The following is a 26,624-nucleotide window of genomic DNA, read 5'->3' as shown; positions in this document are numbered from 1 at the left end:
CCCTTATATGTACGCTCCTTCTTGAGTATCAGGAGCCATGTTGCTCCGCCTTCCTTCCTTTACTTTAGGAATGAAGCGGCCGCGCCATTTTCAATTCACTCTGTTCTTGTTCACGTGACCCTGCCTCCTTTCTCCGAGATCGGAGCAGTGAGGGCTTCTGTCCCTGTGTTCTACGGCATATGTAGTCTAGGGGATAAGTTTGGAATTGGGGTTCAGTACCAATTGTAGAGCTCTGAGGCGTGAAACCTGCAGTTTTTATTAAGCGTTTACTGTCTCCTAAAAGCCCTTAAAGTGACCGTATATTTGTATATAAAGTCCTTATATATGTTATGGACAGTTTTGATTAAAATCCTTAAAGTGACAGTTTGTATATATTATTGAGAGTCCTTAATATATACTATAAGCAATTCTTATATGGGTTTACTGCTTTAGGTTCTAGACATTTTTTATATGTTTTAAAGTGACAAAACAATTTTTTAAAAATTGTTGTTTTTTTGTGTTTGTTGTTGTTCACGGAGGTTAAAGTCTGCTCTTACAGACACACGTCTGCTCTGCCTTGCATTATAGAGTTTTTATGAAAAACTTAAAGGAAAATTCCTTTTATTTTTTTCTGAGCCCTAGGTCTCTCAGGATGATTCTGTCCAGGCAATGCCACAGTTTTCTCCTTAACGGCCCAAACCTTTATGGCGTCACATGCAGTGCCCTGTGGTTCCTCTCAATCTCCTGGAGGAGTGCTTTTATTTTATTTTTTGCAGCTCACGTATCCTCTGCGGTATCTGCGGCTTTATCTGCGTTTCCTAAACTTAAGGTGAAACACAAAAGTACAGTTAAAAGATTCATATAGTAAGGTTTCTGCTCCTCATTCTCTTACGCAGGTTGCTCTCTCTCATAAGTCTGGGGAGGAGAATTTGGGGGTAGTTTCTGTGGGTAAAATCTCAGATTTGGACAGTATAATTCCTTCATCTGATGCTGAAGTGGTCTCCTATAGATGTATGCTTGCACACCTCGTGTACTTTTAAGGGAGGTTTTGGCTACTTGGACGGCATTGATAACCCTGTCGTTGTCAACCTTTGAAAGTTTGTGAACTTTGTAATTTCTATGAAGCTCATTCCTATGAGGAAGTGTTTCTAGACGTGCCTAGGATTGTTCACAGGAATAGGAGAAGTTAGGGATACCTTCCTTCTGTCTCCCGTCCTTTAAAGGATTTTCCTGTCGCTGACTCCATTAAAATGCACGGTGCCCTAAGTAGAAGGGAGCTTTTCTACTACAGCTCAGGAACTTTGATCCCTATGGAGGGTAACTGCTCCTTTATGGATCCATGAATAAGAAGCTGGAGGTCTAATTGTTCATTTAGAGCAATGCCGTGTCTTTTTAGACTTGCTGTTCCAGCCCGCCGGGCATTGTGGCTGAAATCTTGGTCAGCTGAGAAGCCTACCTGTGACTTCGCAGTACAGCCTAGGTTTTTTAGTTCTGCAGTTGCAGGTTCAATATTTTATGTTTCCTCCAAATCCACGCTTCTGGGGTTTCCTTTCAAGGATGAGTCCTTGTTTGAACTTGATCTGACAGTATTATCCTCTGACTTTACGGGTGAAAAGAGTTTTTTTTAACACTCATCAAGAGAGTAAGACTAAATGAAAAGTTTTCCTTTAACTCTTTCTGCAGGGTCAGTCATGTATTCGAACCCAACCTAAATTAGTCCAATATAAGATCTGCAGTATCTGCAATCCAGGTATGATGAGAGGTATTCCTTGAACTGGGTTCAGGATCTTCCCCTCTGGGAGTGATAGTTCCAGTCCCAGCCTGGGAATGGGATCTAAGTATTAACGTCAAGTTTCTCAGGTTCTGGCCTTCAAGTAGTATCCATTCTCCTTTGGTTCTAGAGGGCCTGTTCATAACAAACATAGTCCAGATGGATGTGTATTTTTTTTCCCATGGTAGGGATCTTCTCAAGTTCTTGAGTTTTGTCTTCCTAGAAAGACTTTTTGGTCTTGAGGTATTCATGGGTGTCTTTCTGAACAATATATGTTTCAGGTGTCATCCTTCCTTTGAGCAAATTCTCTTTCAAAAGATCTTGTCTAATCTAATTTCCCATAGATGGGATATGATTCTGGAGAGGAGTTCCCTTGTTCCATCTACAAGAGTGATTTATTTGGCGACCTTAATAGATTCTCTATCTTGGGGTAGGCTGTGACAATATGTGCATATTGTTTACTGTCCGGCCAACAGCAAGATATAGTGGTCTGGTATATAGCTTTACCATCTTACAACAGAAGATGGGGGGTTTGGAACTAGCTGCAGTTGTTTTTTTCTGTACTTTTCAGGGAATTGGTCTGTTTTCCATGGATATCATTCCCTTTGCTGTTCTCCATAAAATGGAGAACTTTCGGATCTGTCTCAGAGGATAGATCTAGATTAGCAAGTGACTCTCTCCTGTAGTGGGTTTTCAGGAGATTCTGTCTTTGGGAGTGTGCGTCTGGAGACATTCCTGGGCGATGAGACCATGGATGTCAGCCTACTGGACTGGGTAGCAGTTGGGGACTTGTTTAAGACACAGGGATTATGGAATCGGAAATGCCTGCCCTCCTCTTTATCATCTTGGTATTGAGAGCGATTCACAATGCTCTGATGGCTTGGCCTCAGTAGTCCTTAGCTTGGTTCCAGTCGGACAATATCACCTCATCCAGGGAGGAACTCAGATTTCCTTAGCCAGGTAGGAGGTGACATGGATTGTTCAGTGGGCATACAGACAGATATTTCATTCTGGGGAGTGGGCTCCCCATCTGGAGGTGTTCTTTAGGTAAATTCGCATATTGGGGGTCTGGAGTTGGCTCCTGGGGTGTTTTGCAGAGCGCCAAGTTTCCAAGGTACGGTTCAAGGTCAAGTGATCCGCAGAACGCCCTGATAGATGTTCTGGTGTTTTTCTTGGATTTTCAGTCTTAATTAGCTATTTCCTCCGTTTGCTTTCTTTCCATGAGTCATTGCTCGTATCAAACAGGAGAGGGCATCAGTGATTCTATTAGCCCCTGTGTAGCTTTGCAGGATCTGATATGCAGATCTAGTAGAAATGTCGTCTCTTCCACCTTGGGGACTTGTTTTGAGGAAGGACCTTCTGATACAGGGTTCCTTCCTGCATCCAAACCTTGTTTCTCTAAAGCTGACTGCTTGAGGATTGAACGCTTAGTGTTGTCAAAGCATGTTTTTTTTTTTCTGAGTTGGTCATTGAGACCATGATTCAGGATCGCAAGCCAGTTCCTTGAAAGATTTACCATAAGGTATGGCGTAATATCCTTATTGGTGTGTATCCAAGGGTTACTCTTGGAGTAGGGTCAGGATTCCTAGAATTTTGTCGTTTCTCAAGGAACTGGCGTAGAGTTTATCAGTCAGTACCCTGAAGGGTCAGATTTCTGCATTATCTGTTTTTATACAATCAAGTAGCCAATGTAGCCTAGTGGTTAGCCTTGTGGCTTTGCAACTCAAAGGTTGTTGGTTTGAATCCAGCTACTGGCGCTGGATGTCCATTTATCAGCATCTGGCGGACGTGTCAGATATATAATCCTTTTGTCAGGCCTTAGAATCAGGCAGGTGTTTAAATCTGTTGTTCCACCTGGGAGTCTTAACCTTGTTCTCAAAGTTTTGCGACAGGCTCCGTTTGAGCCTATGCATTCCATAGATATTAAGTTGTTATCTTGGAAGGTTTTTTTCTTACTGCTATCTCTTCTCCTTATCTCATATTTCATGCAGATAAGGCTGTATTTCGTACCAAGTTTGTTTTCTTCCTAAGGTTGTTTCGGATAAAAATATTAATCATTAAATTGTTGTTACTTCTCTCTGTCCTAATCCTCCTTCTCAGAAGGAATGTTTGTTGCACAACCTAGTTGTGGTGCATGCTCTTAATTTTTTTTTGCAGGCAACTAAGGACTTTCTCCAGTCTTCTGCATTATTTGTTTGTTCTTTCTGATAGGCGTAAGGGTCAGAAAGCCACTGCCACTTCTCTTTCTCTCTGGTTGAGAAGTATTATTTGTTTGGCATATGAGACTGCTGGACATCAGCCTCTCGAGAGAATCACAGCTCTTTCTACTAGGGCTGTTTCTTCTTCTTGGGCCTTCAGAATGAGGCCTCTGTGGAGCAGATTTGCAAGGCTACGTCTTCTTTGCACACTTTTTAAAATTTTTATAAATTTGATACTTTCGCTTCGGCTGAGGCTTCTTTTGGGAGTAAGGTTTTGCAAGCAGTGGTGCCTTCTGTTTAGGTTACCTGTCTTGTCCCTTCCTAATCATCGGTGTCCTCTAGCTTGGGTATTGGTTCCCAACTGTAATTGATGATTCCATGGACTCACCGTATCTTAGGAAAGAAAACAAAATTGATGCTCACCTGATAAATGTATTTATTTCTAGATACGGTGAGTCCATGGCCCGCCCTTTATTTTAAGACAGGTTTTTTTTATCTAAAGGCACCTCTACATCTTGTGTTATTTCCTTTCTCTCCTTTTTCCTTCGGTCGAATGACTGGGGATAGTGGGAAGGGAAGTGATGCTTGGCAGCTCTGCTGTGGTGCTCTTTGCCTCCTCCTACTGGCCAGGAGTGATATTCCCAACAGTAATTGATGATTCTGTGGACTCACTGTATCTAGAAATAAATACATTTATCAGGTAAGCATACATTTTGTTTCCATCTAAAGGGGAGGAGAGTCCACCGCTTCATTCATTACTTTTGGGAAATAAGAACCTGGCCACCAGGAGGAGGCAAAGACACCCCAGCCAAAGGCTTAAATACCTCCCCCACTGCCCCCATCCCCCAGTCATACTTTGCCTTTCGTCACAGAAGGATGGCAGAGAAGTGCTGAAGATTCGGAGTAGTCTTTTATGAAGGGTAGTACTCTTTGGAATGGTACTGGAGTAGTCCTGTCAGCCTCTCAGTGAGAGCCTAGATGAAAGTCCGGAGATGCAGGGAGTGTCTTTCTGCAAAACCATCCCGACTCATATTAACAGCTCCACAAGCAATCAGCATTGACGAGTTTCACTGCCTGCTTTCTGGTAAGATGATTTTATTTTTTATACATAATGATAACATAGAAGACAGGGTCACAGTGTGGCGCCTTTTATCTTATGGAATCAAGGATTAATATTCCTAGAGAGGGGATTATTGAACTGTACATAATATTGTTTATTGTGTTATTGCTGCGTTATGTGCGAGATGTGGCTCTGGCAATGGTGTAAATTCAGGTTGACTTCCAGGAGTATTTGCGTGGCAGATTTTGGAGCGTTTTCTCCTTAGTGCAGGAGCAGTCCAGGGAGGTGACCGGGTGTGAGTTTTCACTTCCCCTGGCCATTGGCGGTATAAAGGTGCCTGGTTTTTAAGCTAGTCTAGTCCATAACAAAAGCACAAGCTATGAAGAACTCTGACGCGTTACTCCCTCTTTAACAAAGTCTCATTCCTGTGTTTATTGTGAGGAGGTTCTTGCAGATCAGCCTGCTCAACTATGTTCCACATGCCTTGATAAAGTTGCGATATCTAAAACTAAAGGGATGTCTAGTACTACTGAGCCGTTCACCTCTGAGGGCTCCCCATCCCGTGAGGTGCGTTCCCTGCTTTCATCTCCGAGTGCACATGCAGCGCCCCATGGTCCAACCATTACTCCTACGGGAGAGATTCGTTGGCCGTCAGATTTTGCGTATCAACTGCAAACGGTGGTATCGAAAGTGATCCATGCCTTGCCACGTTCTGATAAGCGCAAGCGTAGGGCGTATCATAGCAGCCTGGCCCAGGGGTTGTCTATGCCTATGGAAATATCAGAGGCGTTATATACGATGACTAGGCCCACTCCAACTCTCCAGAAGGAGGCTCCTTCTCTGTCGGAGTCAGTGTCATCTCATCCTCTGGCTGCGGAGGAGCCTGACTTTAGGTTTAGGATGGAGAATTTGCGCTTTTTGCTGAAGCAAGTGCTTGCTACTCTGAAAGTTCCGGAACCGAAGCTTCCGGAGCAACCTTCGATTCCTAAGCTTGATAAGGTATACGAGGACAGGGTGGTGCCTCAGACCTTCCTAGTTCCTGTTTAGATGGCTAATATTATTAAGAATGAATGGGAGCGATTAGGTTCTTCCTTTTCCCCTTCTTCTTCCATTAAGAAACTGTTCCCCGTTCCGGATTCTCAGCTCGAGCTGTGGGGGACTGTCCCTAAGGTGGATGGTGCCATCTCTACGCTCGCAAAGTGGACGACTATTCGTCTCGAGGATAGTTGATCGTTTAAAGAGCCCATAGATAAAACGTTGGAAAACATGTTAAGGAAAATGTTTCAACACATGGGGTTTGTTTTTCAACCGGCAGTGGCTGTAGCCGCAGTTTCCGGAGCTGCGACATATTGGTGTGAATCCCTGTGTGATATGGTCGAGAGGGAGACTTCCATCAACGAGATACAGGAGTAGATTAAGGCTTTGAAGGTCGCCAATTCTTTAATTTGCAATGTCAATATGCAAATTATTCGCCTGAACGCAAGGTTTCAGGATTTTCTGTTTTAGCTCGCAGGGCTCTGTGGCTAAAGTCTTGGTCTGCGGACATGACCTGTCAAGGCTGCTGTCCCTGCCTTTTCAAGAGAAGGAGAAGCCTAAGGGATCTACTTTTCATCGGACAAGGCCCAGCGCATGCAGCCCGCCGCAAAAGCGGATCAGTCCAAGGGAACTGGGAAGCCTGCTCAGTCTTGGAACAAGTCCAAACAGAACAAGAAGCCCGCCGAGACTAAATCGGCATGAAGGGGCGGCCCTCGACTGGTCTCCAGACCAAGTAGGGGGCAGATTGTCTTTCTTCTCCGAAGCCTGGTTGCAGGACGTTCAGGACCCTTGGGTTCTGGAGGTTGTCACCCAGGGTTACAGGATAGGGTTCAGGTCCCATCCACCCAGGCGCAGATTCCTCCTGTCAAACCTGTCTTCAAGACCGGAAAAGAGAGAGGCCTTTCTAGATTGTGTAAGGGAGTTTTCCTCTCTAGGTGTTATCGTACCAGTACCCCGAGCAGAAAAGGGGCTATGGTACTATTCAAATCTCTCTGTGGTTCCAAAGAAGGAGGGTACGTTCCGTCTGATTCTGGACCTAAAGTGTTTAAACAAGTTTCTGGCTGTTCCTTCATTCAAAATGGACAAGATCAGATCTATTCTGCCCCTAAATCAAGAGGGACAGTTCATGACGACAATAGACTTGAAGGATGCTTACCTTCATGTTTCAATTCACAGGGACCACTTCAAGTTCCTAAGATTTCCGTTTCTGGACCAACACTTCCAGTTTGTGGCCCTTCCCTTCGGCCTGGCGACGGCCCCAAGAGTCTTCATGAAGGTTCTCGGGGTGCTTCTTGCAGTGGCCAGATCCAGGGGCATTGCTGTGGCGCCCTAATTGGATGACATCCTCGGCCAGGTGCTGTCGTTCAGCTTCGCAGAGAATCATTTGAGGGCTCTTCTTTTATTGCTCCAATCTCACGGTTGGAAGATCAACTTAGGAAAGAATTCCCTGGTTCCCAGCAACAGGGTGGAGTTCCTGGGCATGATAATAGACTTTATGTCCATGAAAATATTTCTCACAGATCAGCAACGCAGGAAGACTCATATTAATAGCTCCACAAGCAATCCGCGTTGACCAGTTTAGCTGCCACTTGTCTTGCCCTTCAGTCTTACTCAAGCCCTTCGGTGGCTCAGTCTATGGAGATGATCGGGCTCATGGTTTCCAGCATAGACGTCATCCCTTTCTCAGACCTCTTCAATTGTGCATGTTGAGACAGTGGAACTGTGATCATTCAGATCTATCACCGAGGATATCCTTGGATGCTCGGACCAGGGACTCCCTATCTTGGTGGATCCGTCCGGAGCATCTGTCCCTGGTGACATCCTTCCTGAGACTGTCCTGGGAGATTGTGACCACGGACGCAAGTCTGGCAGGATGGGGAGCTGTTTGGGGTGCCAGATTGACACAAGGAAAATGGACCCGGGAGGAGTCTCTACTTCCGATAAATATTCTGGAACTTCGAGCAATCTACAATGCTCTGAAGGCGTGGCCTCCTCTGGGGTCGTTCAGCTTCATCAGATTCCAGACCGAGAACATTACCTTGGTGACTTACATCAACCACCAGGGGGGAACGAGGAGCTCCCTAGCAATGAGGGGGGTGTCTCAGATTTTGGAGTGGGCGGAGTCCCACAGCTGTTCGCTCTCAGCGATCCACATTCCAGGTGTGGACAACTGGGAAGCGGACTTTCTCGGCAGGCAATCCTTCCATCCGGGGGAATGGTCTCTTCACCTTGAAGTGTTTGCGGAGATTTGTCTCAGATGGGGAACGCCGGAGATAGATCTCATGGCATCCAGACTCAATTGCAAGCTACCCCGATACAGGTCGAGGTCGAGGAATCCCCAGGCAGTGCTGATAGATACCTTAGTGGTGCCTTGGGGATTCAGCCTAGCTTACATTTTTTCACCGTTACCACTTCTACCTCGAGTAGTGGCACGCATCAAGCAGGAGCGAGCTTTGGCCATCCTGATTGCTCCTTCAAGGCCGCGGAGGACGTGGTTTGTCGGATCTGGTGGGGATGTCATCCTCTCCGCCATAGAGGTTACCCTGTCGCAGGGATCTGCTGGAACAGGGGCCCTTTTCAACATCAAAATCTCGTTTCTCTGAGGCTCACTGCGTGGAGATTGAACACTTAGTCTTAGCCAAGAGAGGTTTTTCTGAAAGTGTGATTGACTCTCTAGTTCAAGCAAGAAAGCCAGTCACTCGTCGCATCTACCATAAGATGTGTAGGACTTACTTGTCCTGGTGTGAGAAACACAGATACCCTTGGCACGAGGTGAAGGTATCCAGGATTCCGTCTTTTCTCCAGTTCCTTAAAGATTTCGATTTTATCAGTCTTGTTGCACAGAAGACTCGCTGAGCTTCCTGACATTCAATCTTTTGTTCAGGCTCTGTCTAGAATCAGACCTGTCTTTAGGTAGTCTGCTCCCCCATGGAGCTTAAACTTGGTCCTTAAGGTATTACAGAGGGTTCTGTTTGAGCCTATGCATTCTGTTGACATTAAAGGGACACTGAACCCAATTTTTTTCTTTCGTAATTCAGATAGAGCATGACATTTTTAGCAACTTTCTAATTTACTCCTTTTATCAATGTGTCTTTATTCTCTTGGTATCTTTATTTGAAATGCAAGAATGTAAGTTTAGATGCCGGCCCATTTTGGCGAACAACTTGGGTTGTCCTTGCTTATTGGTGGATAAATTCATCCACCAATAAAAAAGTGCTGTCCAGAGGTCTGAACCAAGAAAAAAGCTTAGATGCCTTCTTTTTCAAATAAAGATAGCAAGAGAAAGAAGAAAAATTGATAATAGGAGTAAATTGGAAAGTTGCTTAAAATTGCATGCTCTATCGGAATCACGAAAGAAAAAATTTGGGTTCAGTGTCCCTTTAAGATTCTGTCCTGGAAGGTTCTCTTTCTGTTGGCCATTGCATCGGCACGCAGAGTATCTGAACTGGCTGTCTTGCATTTTGAGCCTCCTTATCTGGTCTTTCATGCGGATAAGGCTGTTCTTCGCACCGGTTTGGGGTTTCTTCCCAAGGTGGTGTCTAACCATAACATCAATCAGGAAATAATTGTTCCTTTTTTGTGTCCTAACCCTTCTTCTTCTAAGGAGAGGTTACTAAATAATCTGGATGTGGTTTGTGCCTTAAAGTTCTATCTTCAGGCTACGAAGGATTTAAGGCAGTCTACATCTCTTTTTGTGGTGTATTCCGGGAAGAACAAGGGGCAGAGGGCCTCTTCTACTTCTTTGTACTTTTGGTTAAGGAGCTTGATTTGCTTGGCCTATGAGACAGCGGGACATAAGCCTCCTCAGAGGATCACGGCTTATTCAACTAGAGCTGTGGCTTCGTCTTCAAGAATGAGGTCTCTATGGAGCAGATTTGTAAGGCGGCTACCTGGTCCTCCTTACACACTTTTACAAAGTTTTACAAATTTTACGTTTTTGCTTCTGCAGGAAGCTGTTTTTGGGAGAAAGGTTTTACAGGCTGTGGTGCCCTCAGATTAGGGTCCGACTTTTTACCCTCCCAGTTTCATTCAGTGTCCTCTAAAGCTTGGGTATATGTTTCCCAAAAGTAATGAATGAAGCCGTGGACTCTCCTCCCCTTTAGATAGAAAACATAAATTATGCTTAACTGATAATTTCATTTCCATCGAGGGGAGGAGAGTTCATGGCTCCCGCCGTAACTCCGGTGGGCGGACCTAAATTTAATTTATCTTTTGGCACCATTTTATACCCTGATATTTCGTTTACTGTTCCTTGTTCTCTTGGCAGAATGACTGGGGGATGGGGGGGGGGGGTATTTAAGCCTTTGGCTGGGGTGTCTTTGTCTCCTCTTGGTGGCCAGGTTCTTATTTCCCAAAAGTAATTAATGAAGCCGTGGACTCTCCTCCCCACGGTGGAAATAAAATGATCAGGTAAGCATACTTTATGTTTTTAGTTACATCTCCTTTTTTTCTTCACACTGATGCTCTCTTGTCCTGTGTACATTTCTACTTTTAAAGTAGCAGGTACCACATTAAAGCTGTCCTCAAGCAATACAGAAGAGATCAGACAGGCAAGTGCTTCTTGCTTAGTATTCGTATTTCCTTACGCACATTTTCTTCTGAAGTCATATTTACAGTATAGCTAAATCCATATTTACTCATATTGCCTTTAATATTCTTACAGTACAGGCAAAAATGATTATGTATGGAGAAAGTTTTACACTACCTCCTTAATTAGATGGTTAATATCTTGCTTCCTGATCCAAAGTATGGAAAGGATGACACTTCAGTTTTTGATACATCACATCCTGGGTCACAACAAGCCAAAGAAATCTATAGCAAGAACTTACCATGTACTTTATGCAATTCTAAGCCTTCCCCTGACAGTCAGGTAAAGATTTGCTCACATTGCGCAGCTCACAACTCTGACTACTGCTCACTGATATGTTTCCTAGCAGTTTCCATTCATTTATTCTCCTAGTGCTGTCTCTAAAGGTTAAGCAGTGCTTGCTGTCTTTAAAGGGGCAGAAAAGTCATATTAAACTATGATGATTAAGATAGAGCATGCAATTTTTAATAACTTTTTAATTTACTATCGTTATCAAATGTTCTTCATTCTCTTGATAGCCTTAAAACTAGATCAGGAGGAACAATGCACTACTGGGAGCTTGCTGGTGACTGAGGATTGCACATATATGCCTCTTGTCGTTGGCTCACCAGATGTGCTCCACTAGCTCCCAGTAGTACATTTCTGCTCTTTAGCCTACTCTTCAACAAAGGAGAGTGCCTTTATTCTGGTCCAAGTTGGTTTTTACTATGCAAGATAATCCTAGGATTCCTCCTTCCACCTCTATACAACTGGGTGTTGCTACCTCTCAACAGGTTCAGATCCTCCAAGCAATAGAAAACTGCTGTGAAGACCTTACATCCCAGAAGTAATCCTTTCACTTTTATCCCTGGTCTCCTTGTAGACTTCTTGGATGTCGAATTTTCTGAGGAACTGTTAGAATCCTTTGACCAAACATTTATTATTCTACACCTACAGAGACTTCAAAAGAATGTCCAACATATTCTAGGTTAGCAATGTGAAGTCCTGGAACCCTGCACTATTAATAGAATTTTCCACATCACAATGTGAGTTTTTACTGTTATTCTTTATCTTATTAAAGAAGATGGACAAACCCAGTAAGTCTCTGCCATACTTTCTCCAGAGGTTCTACAGTGGGTGGTTGGAACAGAAATCATCCATAGCCTACAGAATAATCAGATACATATGTGCAACTTTTTCTGTCTTCCAGCTATAAAATATATTTTAGCCTCTTTACGAATACACTCACAGTTTTGGCAGATTCTTGATTCTGAAACATGACCACACCAAGAGTTGGACTTGAAGTCGTTTGCTGTCTTTTTGTTGCACAGTGATTAATTGTTGATATGTAGTGTCCATAACTTTAACAACTTCAATGTCCCAATTAATGATGCAGCATTCATTGGTCCTAAGGTTGGGGCAGGAACTGCACATGGTTGCTTAAAGGGATATGAAACCTAAAATTGTTCTTTCAAGATTCAGATACAGCATACAATTTTAAACAACTTTCCAATTTACTTAATCAATTTTGCTTCATTTTCTTGGTATTCTTTATTGAGCTAACTGAACACATCTGTAAACCAATGACAGAAGGCTTATATGTGCAGCCACCAATCAACAACCTAACTTCCAGCTCCTGAGCCTACTTAGGTATTTTGTTCAACAAAGTATACCAAGAGAACAAAGCAAGTTAGATAACAAAAGAAAATTGGAAAGTTGGTGAAAATTCTATGCTCTAGAACATACTTGAAAACGAGAGAAATCTCAATGTATCCTTGTGGTAAAATATTTTATAAATAAATCTTGAAAGAAGAAAATTGGGTTTCCTGTTCCATTAACAAAGGCATCTCATTGACTAAGTGGCTAATCTGAATTTAGAAACACAGAAACGTATTGCATGACTGTTTTTTAGAGGCCGTATTCACTGATTTGGCTCTAAACCGGAATCTGAGAACTAAGGGGTTAAATCTGATTGTAGTCACGTACAGACTGTGCATCACCTGGATAAGGTTCGTTACATTCTGAGATGTGCACAAGGTTATTGGCTGACGCTCCTGGCTTTAATAACCCTTCTGTAAGAAAATCAATGCTTCTCCTTTCACTGCTGAGCCTCACAGCTTTCATGGACAAATGAAAGCCGATATGTGGTTGTCTAGGAAGCTGCTTGGCTGGATTTTCCTAGGTTAAATGTTCTGAAAGTCTCTGGTTTTGACTAACAAATGATTAGATGTCATGTGATGTCTTTATACAGCCCGTCAGGACCATACTTATATATGCAAAAAATAATTATTTGTGTTATCTGATGTCAGCAGCAAATGGGCAGCATCTAGCAGTGCGACACTAAAAGAATCAGATAGGAACTTAAAGGGACAGTCAAGTCCAAAATAAACTTTCATGATTTAAATAGGGCATGCAATTTTAACCAGCTTTCCATTTTACTTTTATCACTAATTTTGCTTTGTTCTCTTGGTATTCTTAGTTGAAAGCTAAACCTAGGAGGCTCATATGCAAATTTCTTAGAACTTGAAGGCCGCCTCTTATGTGAATGCATTTTGACAGTTTTTCACCACTAGGGGGCATTAGTTCATGTGTGTCATATAGATAACATTGAGCTCACACAAGTGAAGTTACCTAGGAGTAAGCACTGATTGGCTAAAATGCAAGTCTCTCAAAAGAAATGAAATAAGGGGGCTGTCTGCAGAGGGTTAGATACAAGATAATCACAGAGGTAAAAAGTGTATTTATATAAGTGTGTTGGTTATGCAAAACTGGGGAATGGGTAATAAAGGGACTATCTATTTTTTAAAACAAGAAAAATTCAGGTGTTGACTGTTCCTTTAAAGTAAAATTGCTGTCTAAAGATTTTTTATCATTCAAATGGAAGAGAGGGATTTTACATGTTTATATTTTTGGACTAATAAATAAGAAGTTTGGATTGTTTAAAGGGACAGTCTAGTCAAAATTAAACTTTCATGTATCAGATAGGGCATGACATTTTATACAACTTTCCAATTTACTTTTAGAATCAAATTTGCTTTGTACTTTTGGTATTCTTTGTTGAAAGCTAATCCTAGGTAGGCTCATGTGCTATTTTCTAAACCCTTGAAGGCCGCCTCTTATCTCAGTGCATTTTGCCAGTTTTTCACAGCTAGTTCATGTGTGTCATATAGATATCATTGTGCTTACTCCCGTGAAGTTATTTATGAGCCAGCACTGATTGGCTAAAATGCAAGTCTGTCAAAAGCACTGAAATAAGGGGGCAGTCTGCAGAGGCTTAGATACAAGGTAATCACAGAGGTAAAAAGTGTATTAATATAACTGTGTTGGTTATGCAAAACTGGCGAATGGGTAATAAAAGGATTATCTAGCTTCTTAAACAATACAAATTGTTGAGTAGACTCAAGTAAATCTAATACAACATTATCAGTTTTATACTTCATACTAATACTTATTGTACCTATCAGATAGTCAAACGGCAGTAGCAGCAAGCGACATTCAGTACAAAGCCTTAACTGTCTGTATGGAGTTCAGACAAAGCTGTGTGCTTTTGTATGACTGTAAACCGCACTTTTCAATTTTTCATTGCGTTGTCTAGATGATGTGGCTTAGTCACAAAACAAGTATGTTTGCACTCTTCTATTTTTCTTGATTGTGTTTCTGTTAAAATTTGCACAGAGCGTTTCTTTAGGCAGCCTGCCTCCTTTTATAGATGATTGCTGGGACAGTTGGGATACCGCTTGAATTACACGCTCATTTTTTCCTATACTCTCACTAACACCTACTAGAATATATCTGGGGAGCCGCCGCTGTTTATGTTTAATGGTTTTGTTCCCTTACTATCAAGATGCCCCCCTAGCAGGGTTATCATTTAAAGTATATAGCGTGAGTCACCTGTTCACACACCAAACCAAGTTACAAGGTCCCCTAACATTTTAGAAACAGTTTTTTCTTAGATAAGTAGGTTTTGTATTCTGAAGGTCCCAGCCCAACTTGCACAGCCCATTTCTGTTTAAGCCTACAGCTTGCCTATTTACTAATTACCTTAGGTATCCAGTCATACTACTCTACAATATGTTATGCTGGCAAAATGTTTTTCTAGTTGCCAACATATGGCATAAACCCTTGAGGACTGCCCTATTTATCTACAGTTGATACCCTACAATTCAACAGTCTCCTGCGCTATATATGTTTACTAATAGTATTCAACCCACCACCTCCCCCCCCCACTGTATATAATATGCCTCCTAATCCAGGGGGATTAACTATGTGGCTTATCTTGCCCATGCCACGCAATCAATACCACCCTAACACTCTTCTTTACATATTACCACAGAGATGGCTCTAATCACTACATATTCTTCAGCAGGTCTGATTACCATAACTTTTCAGTAGAGTCTCTGATTGTTTGCTTCAACATGCTATTTCCATCTGGGAATAATACCTTTGCTGTGGTTATCACTTGGTATGCTAATTATCACCCTAAACAGGTCCAATAGTGGCCTATTGCATTACAGTACTATAAAAATTAAAAACGAGGTTTACAAGATGTGGTCCATGAGCGGCCTATTCATCTCCAGATACCTTCTATAAATAAGTATTGTCACTCCAACATCTGAGGTCCAAATGTGGCCTCCTTAATTCATTTTAGAGGGTTTATAAGTAGAATAATATCCACCATTAATGATGAGCACCGCATTTTCTCTTCTAACCTGTATCGAGCAATACTACGTATCCAAAGATTACTGTTACTTTAATATAATGTACGCATAGTCTCCTAACTGTACTGCATACATATGTTGTATTTTTTCTTTGTTTGCTCATCGTATATTTTTTGAGTGTATGTTTGTATTTAAACCTCAATAAAATATTTGAAAAAAAAAACAAAAAAACAAAGCTGTGTGCTGTAATTTCCATCTGAGAGTCGTCCTCTCTGGTCTCCGTAGCTGCCGCCACAATCCATAATGAATGCCTCTGCCAGGCTCATCTTCCTTACACGTCGCACTTCATCTGCTGCACCTCTCTGCCAATCCCTTCACTGACTTCCTCTTGCCTCCAGGATTAAACACAAAATTCTCACTCTGTCATGCAAAATACTCAACGCATTGCTCCCCCTACATCTCAGACCTTGTCGCCATATACTCTCCCTCCTGTCCTCTTCGCTCTGCTCACGACCTCCTCCTCTCCTCCTCTCGTTACCTCCTCACATTCCCCTTTTACAGGACTTCTCCAGACTGGCTCCCATCTCTCTGCCTCGCTCCACAAGACTCTCCCCTAGTTTTGAAAGTTTCAAGCGCTCCCTAAATGCTCTTCTGTTCAGGGATGCATACAACCTACACTAACTTTTCCTAATAACTGTTCCTCTCCACCTTTGCTATCCACCATGAACCCCTTAGCATGTAAGCCTAAGAGTCCAGCTGCTTGCAGATCACCTTCACAAGAGCTGACTACAACAGTGTGACTCTAGGCAGGGCCCTCTACCCATTTGATCCCTATAATTGCTACCTTGTATACCGCCTATGTTTATAGCGCTGCAGAATCTGTTGGCACTCTACAAATAACCGATAATAATAATAATACTAGTTAAGTGTGATTTTTTTTTTCTTCTTTAAATTGAATGTTGTTTTGTTTTTTAGTAGCCAAACTCCCCCACTAATTGGCTTGGGAACTTATCTGTACTGCTTACTGGAGTAAAAATAGACTTCTGCAAAATAAGAGTTAAAGGGACAGTGTCCACCAAAATTATTATTATTTACAAAGATAGATAATCCCTTTATTACCCATTTCCCTGTTTTGCATAACCAACACAGTTATATGAACTCTTTTTACCTCTGTGATTCCCTTGTATTTAAGCCTCTGCAGACTGCCCCCTTATCTCAGTGCTTTTGATAGACTTGCATTTTAGCCAATCAGTGCCCGCTCATAAATAAATCCACAGAAGTGAGCACAATGTTACCTATATGGCGCAAATGAACTAGTATCGTCTAACTGTGAAAAACTGTCAAAAGGCAAGAGGTGGCCTTCAAGGGCTTAGAAATTAGCATATGAGCCTACCTAGGTTTAGCTTTCAACAAAGAATACCAAGAGAACAAAGACAATTTGATGATAAAAGTAAATTGCATGCCCTATCTGAATCATGAAAGTTTAATTTTGACTTGATTGTCCCTTTTAAATTACAGAAAAAAGGAAAAAAATAAGTAATAAAATAACTGCAATAAAATGTAACTATGCATAAATAAGCACTCACACATTGTTCTATTAATCTCATACAATAAGAAAATTGTAGCACACTGACACACACTCACACATACACACCTACACAATCACACATTGTTTTACTAATCCCATACTATAAGGCAATTGTAGCACACTGACACACTCACACATACACACCTACACAATCACACATTGTTTTACTAATCCCATACTATAAGGCAATTGTAGCACACTGACACACTCACACATACACACCTATACAATCACACATTGTTTTACTAATCCCATACAATAAGGAAATTGTAGCACACTGACACACACTCACACATTCACACCTACACAATCACACATTGTTTTACTAATCCCATACTATAAGGCAATTGTAGCACACTGACACACTCACACATACACACCTATACAATCACACATTGTTTTACTAATCCCATACAATAAGGAAATTGTAGCACACTGACACACTCACACATTCACACTTATTTATACACACACTCACACGTTGTTCTACTAATCCCACGAGATAAAGGAATTCTAGCACACTTACACACCTACATACACACACACATTGTTCTACTAATCTTATATTATAAGGAAATGGTAACACACTGACACACACTCTCACACACTTGTACACACACTCACACATTGTTCTACTAATCCCATACTATAATGAAATTGTAGCACACTGACACACACTCACACATACACACACATACACTCACATTGTTCTACTAATCCCATACTATACGGAAATTGTAGCACACTGACACACACTCACACATACACACTCTCTCACACGGTCACACATATTCTTCCCCTAATTATACACTAGTAAGACGTTGTAGCAAATGATTTAAAAGAATTGATTTTTCCTTATATTTAACATTAGGTAAACTGGTGAATTATTGTAGTATTTCCCCACCTACTGTATATATGTGTAAATGTCTATGAAATCTGCATAATTACTCGCTCCACCATGGAATTTTTCTTTTTTCTATATTAAAAACTGCATTTTTGGAAACTGCTCATGTATCAAGTACACAACACACAGATGCACAGGTGCCAAAGAGATGTTAGAAGCGAGCGTGTTCCCTGTACGTTACATTGGGTAAAGTTACATGAAAGCAGCAGATACGTTGCTGTGGAAGCTTTTGCAAATAATGTAATGAAAAAAAAACTTTACCCAATGGTTAATTGTCTTTCTTCTGTCACTCTCCTTCCACTACTTAGAAAAAACAGTTAGTACTTGCTAGTTCTGCAAGCCAGACATTGCTGTTTTTGTTCAGTTATAAAGCTGACTATAATTATAATATCAGAAGTGAAAGTTTTCTTTATTTTCTGCTGTATGTTTTTCTACAATTCGTTTACCAAATAGCTAAATATCGAAAGGTGCAGTCACTACAGACCTTATCCTTCTCACTCTTTGTTCTCTGTTGAGCACCAGGGAATGTGAGCTGGCGCCATCTGGCAAATTCAGCGCCACTGGCACCCCTGATGTTTGCCGGTGCTACGTTAATTAACAGGAGATGCACAAAGACCCTAGAACTGCACTTGTTTTAACAGATTTCTCATTTAAATTGATTTCTGAATAATTGTAACACAAAAACAAATTGTTTCTTTCAAATAAATACTTTTCTTTTGTTTGTTTGAGACACAGTTTGGTGTTGTCTAATTCATCCGAAAGGTTTCTATAATGTCCTTAAGACTAATGGTTGAGTGCCCCCTGCAGGGCTTTCGGTTAAGGAGGGACAGATAAGTATCTAGCTGTAGCTTACATATTGTTTACATATTGCCACATCAAAAAAGGCTAACGTGAGGTTAAAAGCCTTAAAGGGATATGAAACCCAAAACTGTTCTTTTGTGATTCAGACAGAGCTTAACATTTTAGAAAAGTTTCCAATTTACTTCTAGAATCAAATTCGCTTTGTTCCCATGTTGTTCTGTCTTGAAGAGATACCTAGGTAGTCATCTGGAGCACAAAACTGCTGCCATATAGGGCTTCAGAAATGGTCTGGCTCCTAAGCATATGTCTCTGCATTTCAATAAAAGATACTAAGAGAACTAAGTAATATTGATAATAGAAGTAAAGTAGAAAATTGTTTAAAATTGCATGCTCTATATGAATCATGAAAGAAACATTTTGGGTTTCATATCCTTTAAAAAGAGGGTTCTACAATGTAATTCATTCAGTACAGACTTTTGTCACATCTAAGTCTGCACTGGGTGAATGACATTGTAGTACATTTGTAGCATTCGGGTTACTGTCTCTTTAATTTTAGACCAAGATGATCTTTAAATAAGATGCAGATCACAGAGTATAATTAAATACTTGTTAGAATTCCTTTCACACCTTTACTGAATGTTATATATATGTCTGTTACATGCCGAAAACAATAACGCTATGCAATCACAAATATATATATTTTTCCATATTTTGTGTAGCATTTTTGCTTTGATGATCCAACTTTACAATTCTAAAAGTTTAAATTATTATTATTTTATTTCACAGAATCAGCATATTGCGTCTGTGCCAGTAGCAAATTTGGAAGAAGCGTTGTATGAATACCAACCTATCCACATTGAAAACTATGGTCCCCTTGTTCCCCAGATAGAAATACTTGGAAGACTTGGGTAAGTGGCATTAAGCATATGTATATATGGTTAATTGTGTTTGTGATTTTTCAAATGATCAGAAGATTTTTCTCTCTCACAAATTTCAAAGATTCCTTCCTTAAAGGGACACTGAACCCAAATTTTTTCTTTTGTGATTCAGATAGAGCATGACATTTTAAGCAACTTTCTAATGTACTCCTATTATCAAATTGTCTTAATTCTCTTGGTATCTTTATTTGAAATGCAAGAATGTAAGTTTAGATGCCGGCTCATTTTTGGTGAACAACCTGGGTTGTCCTTGCTGATTGGTGGATACATTCATCAACCAATAAAAAATGGCTGTCCAGGGTTCTGAACCAAAAAAAAAAAGCTTAGATGCCTTCTTTTTCAAATAAAGATAGCAAGAGAACAAAGTAAAATTGATAATAGGAGTAAATTAGAAAGTTGCTTAAAATTGAGTGCTCTATCACAAAAGAAAATATTTGGGTTCAGTGTCCCTTTAACCATGCCCCCCTGTATCATGTGAGAGCCATCAGCCAATCACAGACTCGTATGCCTAGAAACTGAACTCTTGCACATGCTCAGTTGGAACTGGTGCCTCAGAAAGTGTGTATATAAAAGACCAAGCACAATCTGATAATAAAAGTGTGAAAGTTTTTAATATTGCATGCTGAAAGATCAATTTTAACTTTAGTGTTTTACAATTTACATCGTTTTATTTTTAGAATTATTATTATAAATCTCCCAAATTACATTCTTATAGCAAATTAGTTGTTTTTCCCCCCTTAATTTTAGCAGACAGTTTAGTGTAATTTTGACGCTTTGTGTTTAAAGGGACATGAAACACAACATTTCTTTCATGTAATTGGCAAGAGTCCATGAGCTAGTGACGTATGGGATATACATTCCTACCAGGAGGGGCAAAGTTTCCCAAACCTCAAAATGCCTATAAATACACCCCCACCACACCCACAATTCAGTTTTACAAACTTTGCCTCCTATGGAGGTGGTGAAGTAAGTTTGCGCTAGATTTCTACGTTGACATGTGCTTCTCAGCGTGCTTAAGCCGGTTCCTCTCAGAGTGCAGTGAATGACAGAGGGATGTGAAGGGAGTATTACCTATTGAATACAATGGTCATCCTAACGGGGATCTATTTCATAGGTTCTCTGTTATTGGTCGTAGAGATTCATCTCCTACTCTTATATACCATTACCTCTACTGATTCTCGTTTCAGTACTGGTTTGGCTATCTTCTTTATGTAGATGAGTGTCTTTTGGTAAGTATGTTTCCTTTTATTTATTACACTCTCAGCTATGGTTTGGCACTTTATATGTAAAGTTCTAAATATAATGTTTGTAATTATATTTGCCATGATTCAGGTTAATCAGTATATTTCCTTCTTACAGACTGTCAGTTTAATTTTTTTGGAAATGCATTTATAAATATATATATATATTTAAAAAAAAATAAAAAAAATTCTTACCTGAAAATTTTTCAAATTGACTTTCTTTTCTAAATTGCGGGCTGTTAGGCAAAATTCTATCATTTATTGCGTCATTCTTGGTGCAAGACTTTTTAGGCGCGAGAATTACGTTTGTTGACGCAATTTCGTCATTTCCGGCGTCTTAGTTGTCGCAGAGAGTTTTCACGTAGTTGCGTCATCTATGACGCTTGTGTTTGTTGCAGACGTTCTTGGCGCCAAAAAATATTTTGTCAGTTGTGCGTCATACTTGCCTCCAGATTCTTAACATTATTTAAGTCCTTATTTCATTTTGCTTCTGGTTTCTAGAGGCTTATTTTGTTTGCATTTTTTCCCATTCCTGAAACTGTCATATAGGGAAATTGATAATTTTGCTTTATATGTTATTTTTTCTATTACATATTACAAGATGTCTCAAGCTGACCCTGTATCAGAATCTACTACTGGAAACCTGCTGCCTGATGTCGGTTCTACCAAAGCTAAGTGCATTTGTTGTAAACTTGTGGTAACTGTTCCTCCGGCTGTAGTTTGTGCTAGTTGTCATGATAAACTTTCAAAAGCAGACAATATTTCCATTAGTAATAATCCATTACCTGTTGTTGTTCCTTCAACATCTAATGTTCAGGATATTCCTGTTAATGTGAGAGAATTTGTTTCTAATTCCATTCAGAAGGCTTTGTCTGTCATACCACCTTCTAATAAACGTAAAAGGTCTTTTAAAACTTCTCATAAATTTGATGAATTTTTAAATGACCAACAGCATTCTGATTTATCTATCTCTGATGAGGATCTATCTGGTTCAGAAGATTCTACCTCAGATATCGACACTGACAAATCCTCATATTTATTTAAAATGGAATATATTCGTTCCTTATTAAAAGAGGTGTTGATTGCATTAGATATGGAGGAGACTAGTCCTCTTTATATTAAAACCAGTAAACGTTTAAATTCGGTTTTTAAACCTCATGTAGTTATTCCAGAGGTTTTTCCAGTTCCTGATGCTATTTCAGATGTAATTTCAAGGGAATGGAATAGACTGAATACTTCTTTTACTCCTTCAAGGTTTAAAAAACTGTATCCTTTGCCAACTGATAGATTGGAGTTTTGGGAAAAGATCCCCAAAGTTGATGGGGCCATCTCTACTCTTGCTAAACGTACTACTATTCCTACGGCAGATAGTACTTCTTTTAAAGATCCTTTAGATAGGAAACTTGAATCTTTTCTAAGGAAGGCTTATTTATGTTCAGGTCATCTTCTTAGGCCTGCTATTTCTTTCATGTAATTAGCAAGAGTCCATGAGCTAGGGACGTATGGGATATACATTCCTACCAGGAGGGGAAAAGTTTACCAAACCTCAAAATGCCTATAAATACACCCCTCATGACACCCACAATTCAGTTTTACAAACTTTGCCTCCCATGGAGGTGGTTAATTCAAGGGGCCTCTTTTGTTCGTCCAACCTGGACTGTGATCTCAACAGATGCGAGTCTTTCAGAATGGGGAGCTGTATGGGGATCTCTGACAGCGCAGGGGGTTTGGGAATCTCAGGAGGCGAGATTACCAATCAACATTTTGGAACTCCGTGCGATTTTCAGAGCTCTTCAGTTCTGGCCTCTTCTGAAGAGGGAATCGTTTATTTGTTTTCAGACGGACAATGTCACAACAGTGGCATATATCAATCATCAAGGTGGGACTCACAGTCCTCAAGCTATGAAAGAAGTATCTTGGATACTTGTATGGGCGGAATCCAGCTCTTGTCTAATTTCTGCGGTTTACATCCCAGGTGTAGACAATTGGGAAGCGGATTATCTCAGTCGCCAGACGTTACATCCGGGCGAATGGTCTCTTCACCCAGAGGTATTTCTTCAGATTGTTCAAATCTGGGGACTTCCAGAAATAGATCTGATGGCCTCTCATCTAAACAAGAAACTTCCCAGGTATCTGTCCAGATCCAGGGATCCTCAGGCGGAAGCAGTGGACGCATTGTCGCTTCCTTGGAATTATCATCCTGCCTATATCTTTCCGCCTCTAGTTCTTCTTCCAAGAGTGATTTCCAAAATTCTAATGGAACGTTCGTTTGTACTGCTGGTGACTCCAGCATGGCCTCACAGGTTTTGGTATGCGGATCTCATTCGGATGGCCAGTTGCCAACCTTGGACACTTCCGTTAAGACCAGACCTTCTATCTCAAGGCCCATTTTTCCATCAGGATCTCAAATCATTAAATTTGAAGGTATGGAAATTGAACGCTTGATTCTTAGTCATAGAGGTTTCTCTGACTCAGTAATTAATACTATGTTACAGGCTCGTAAATCTGTGTCTAGGAAGATTTATTATCGAGTCTGGAAGACTTAAATTTCTTGGTGTTCTTCTCATAAGTTCTCCTGGCATTCTTTTAGAATTCCTAGAATTTTACAGTTTCTTCAGGATGGTTTGGATAAAGGTTTATCTGCAAGTTCTTTAACCTCTTAAGGACATATGACGGAATTTTTCCGTCATTAAACAATTGAGTAAACTGAAAGCTGTGTCCTTAAAGGGTTAAAAGGACAGATCTCTGCTCTTTCTGTTCTTTTTCACAGAAATATTGCTAATCTTCCTGATATTCATTGTTTTGTACAGGCTTTGGTTCGTATCAAGCCTGTCATTAAGTCAATCTCTCCTCCTTGGAGTCTTAATTTGGTTTCTTAGGGCTTTACAGGCTCCTCCGTTTGAACCTATGCATTCTCTGGATATTAAATTACTTTCTTGGAAAGTTTTGTTCCTTTTGGCCATCTCTTCTGATAGAAGAGTTTCTGAGTTATCTGCTCTTTCTTGTGAATCTCCTTTTCTGATTTTTCATCAGGATAAGGCGTTGTTGCGGACTTCATTTCAATTTTTACCTAAGGTTATGAATTCTAACAACATTAGTAGGGAAATTGTTGTCCCTTCATTGTGCCCTGATCCTAAGCATTCGAAGGAGAGATCTTTACATTCTTTGGATGTAGTAAGAGCTTTGAAATATTATGTTGAAGCTACTAAAGATTTTAGAAAGACTTCTAGTCTATTTGTTATCTTTTCTGGTTCCAGAAAAGGTCAGAAAGCTTCTGCCATTTCTTTGGCGTCTTGGTTAAAGTCTTTGATTCATCATGCTTATGTGGAGTCGGGTAAGTCCCCGCCTCAAAGGATTACAGCTCATTCTACTAGGTCAGTTTCTACTTCCTGGGCTTTTAGGAATGAAGCTTCTGTTGATCAGATTTGCAAAGCAGCAAATTGGTCTTCTTTGCATACTTTTACTAAATTCTATCATTTTGATGTTTTCTCTTCTTCTGAAGCAGTTTTTGGTAGAAAAGTACTTCAGGCAGCTGTTTCAGTTTGATTTTTTTGCTTATAATTTCAGTTTTTTTTTCATTATTAAGATTAAAACTTTTGATTTGGGTTGTGGATTATTTTTTCAGTGGAATTGGCTGTCTTTATTTTATCCCTCCCTCTCTAGTGACTCTTGCGTGGAAGTTCCACATCTTGGGTATCTGCTATCCCATACGTCACTAGCTCATGGACTCTTGCTAATTACATGAAAGAAAACATAATTTATGTAAGAACTTACCTGATAAATTCATTTCTTTCATATTAGCAAGAGTCCATGAGACCCACCCTTTTTTGTGGTGGTTATGATTTTTTTGTATAAAGCACAATTATTCCAATTCCTTGTTGATGCTTTCGCTCCTTTCTTATCACCCAACTTCTTGGCTATTCGTTAAACTGAATTTTGGGTGTGTTGAGGGGTGTATCTATAGGCATTTTGAGGTTTGGGAAACTTTGCCCCTCCTGGTAGGAATGTATATCCCATACGTCACTAGCTCATGGACTCTTGCTAATATGAAAGAAATGAATTTATCAGGTAAATTCTTACATAAATTATGTTTTCTTTGGCTGCTGTTTCTGCTGCTTCAACCTTTTGGTTGGAAACTTTAGCACAACAAGTACCAGATCATAATGTGTATAGCATTGTTAAGTTAATTCAACATGCTAATAATTGAATTTGTGATGCCATTTTTGATATCATTAGAATGGATGTAAGATATATGTCTTTAGCTATATTAGCTAGAAGAGCTTTATGGCTTAAATCTTGGAATGCTGATATGACTTCTAAATCAACGTTGCTATCTCTCTCTTTCCAAGGTAATAAATTATTTGGTTCTCAGTTGGATTCTATTATTTCAACTGTCACTGGGGGGAAGGGAGCTTTTTTGCCTCAGGATAAAAAATCTAAGGGTAAATTTAGGGCTGTTAACCGTTTTCGTTCCTAGGGGGCAGACTAAGATTTTACAAGGATGTTTGGATCAATTCAATCCAAAATCATTGGATTCAGAACATTATTTCTCAAGGGTACAGAATAGGTTTCAAAGTAAGACCGCCTGTGAGAAAATTTTTTCTCTCACGCATTCCAGTGAACCCAGTAAAGGCTCAGGCTTTCCTGAAGTGTGTTTCAGACCTAGAGGTATCTGGAGTAATTGTGCCAGTTCCTTTTCAGGAACGGAGTCTGGGGTTTTATTCAAATCTTTTCATTGTTCCAAAGAAGGAGAATTCTTTCAGACCAGTTCTGGATCTAAAAATTTTGAATCGTTATGTAAGAATAACAACATTCAAGATGGTGACTATAAGGACTATTCTGCCTTTTGTTCAAGCAAGGGCATTATATGTCCACAATAGACTTACATGATGCATATCTTCATATTCCTATTCATCCAGATCACTTTCAGTTCCTGAGATTCTCTTTTCTAGACAATCATTACCAATTTGTTGCTCTTCCTTTTGGCCTAGCAACAGCTCCAAGGATCTTTTCAAAGGTTCTCGGGGGCCTACTCTCTGTAATCAGAGAGCGGGGTATTGCAGTGTTTCCTTATTTGGACGATACTTTACATTCTGCAGAATCTCACATGAATCAACTAGTGTTGTTTCTTCAAAGACATGGTTGGAGGATCAATTTACCAAAAAGTTCCTTGATTCCTCAGACAAGGGTAACCTTTTTAGGATTCCAAATAGATTCAGTATGACTTTGTCTCTAACAGACAAAAGACGTCTGAAATTGATTTCAGCTTGTCGAAACCTTCAGTTTCAATCATTCCCTTCAGTAGCTATGTGCATGGAGGTTTTGTATGCTGAGCCAATGGTGCAGGGATTATACAAAGATATCACAATTAATATCCTTAAATCCCAATGTTCGACTATCTCTGACTTGGTGGTTAGATCACCATCGTTTAGTTCAAGGGGCTTCTTTTGTTTGTCCAGCTTGGACTGTGATCACAAAAGATGCGAGTCTTTCAGGTTGGGGAGCTGTCTGGGGATCTCTGACAGCGCAGGGGGTTTGGAAGTCTCAAGAGGCAAGATTACCAATCAATATTTTGGAACTCCGTGCGATTCTCAGAGCTCTTCAGTTTTGGCCTCTTCTGAAGAAAGAACCGTTTATTTGTTTTCAAACAGACAATGTCACAACCGTGGCATATGTCAATCATCAAGGTGGGACTCACAGTCCTCAAGCTATAAAAGAAGTATCTCGGATACTTGCATGGGCGGAATCCAGCTCCTGTCTAATTTCTGCGGTCCATATCCCAGGTATAGACAATTGGGAGCGGATTATCAAAGGCGCCAGACTTTACATCCAGGAGAGTGGTCTCTTCACCAGATGTGTTTTTTCAGATTGTTCAGATGTGGGG

General features: G+C 40.4%; 1 protein-coding gene across 1 annotated transcript in view; it reads left to right on the top strand.

Annotated features, from left to right (window-relative positions):
* MNAT1 (MNAT1 component of CDK activating kinase) overlaps positions 1-19,491 on the top strand; it is a 229,824-nt gene extending 210,333 nt beyond the window's left edge. The window contains exon 7 of the mRNA XM_053697295.1: positions 19,348-19,491. Within this exon, the coding sequence (XP_053553270.1) occupies positions 19,348-19,473 (126 nt within the window). The 3' untranslated portion in view covers positions 19,474-19,491. The remainder of the gene's footprint in view (positions 1-19,347) is intronic.
* Positions 19,492-26,624: the final 7,133 nt, after the last annotated feature.

Source organism: Bombina bombina, chromosome 1, assembly GCF_027579735.1.
Source record: "Bombina bombina isolate aBomBom1 chromosome 1, aBomBom1.pri, whole genome shotgun sequence".
NCBI lineage: Eukaryota > Metazoa > Chordata > Amphibia > Anura > Bombinatoridae > Bombina > Bombina bombina.
This window is presented reverse-complemented; position numbering and strand designations above follow the sequence as displayed.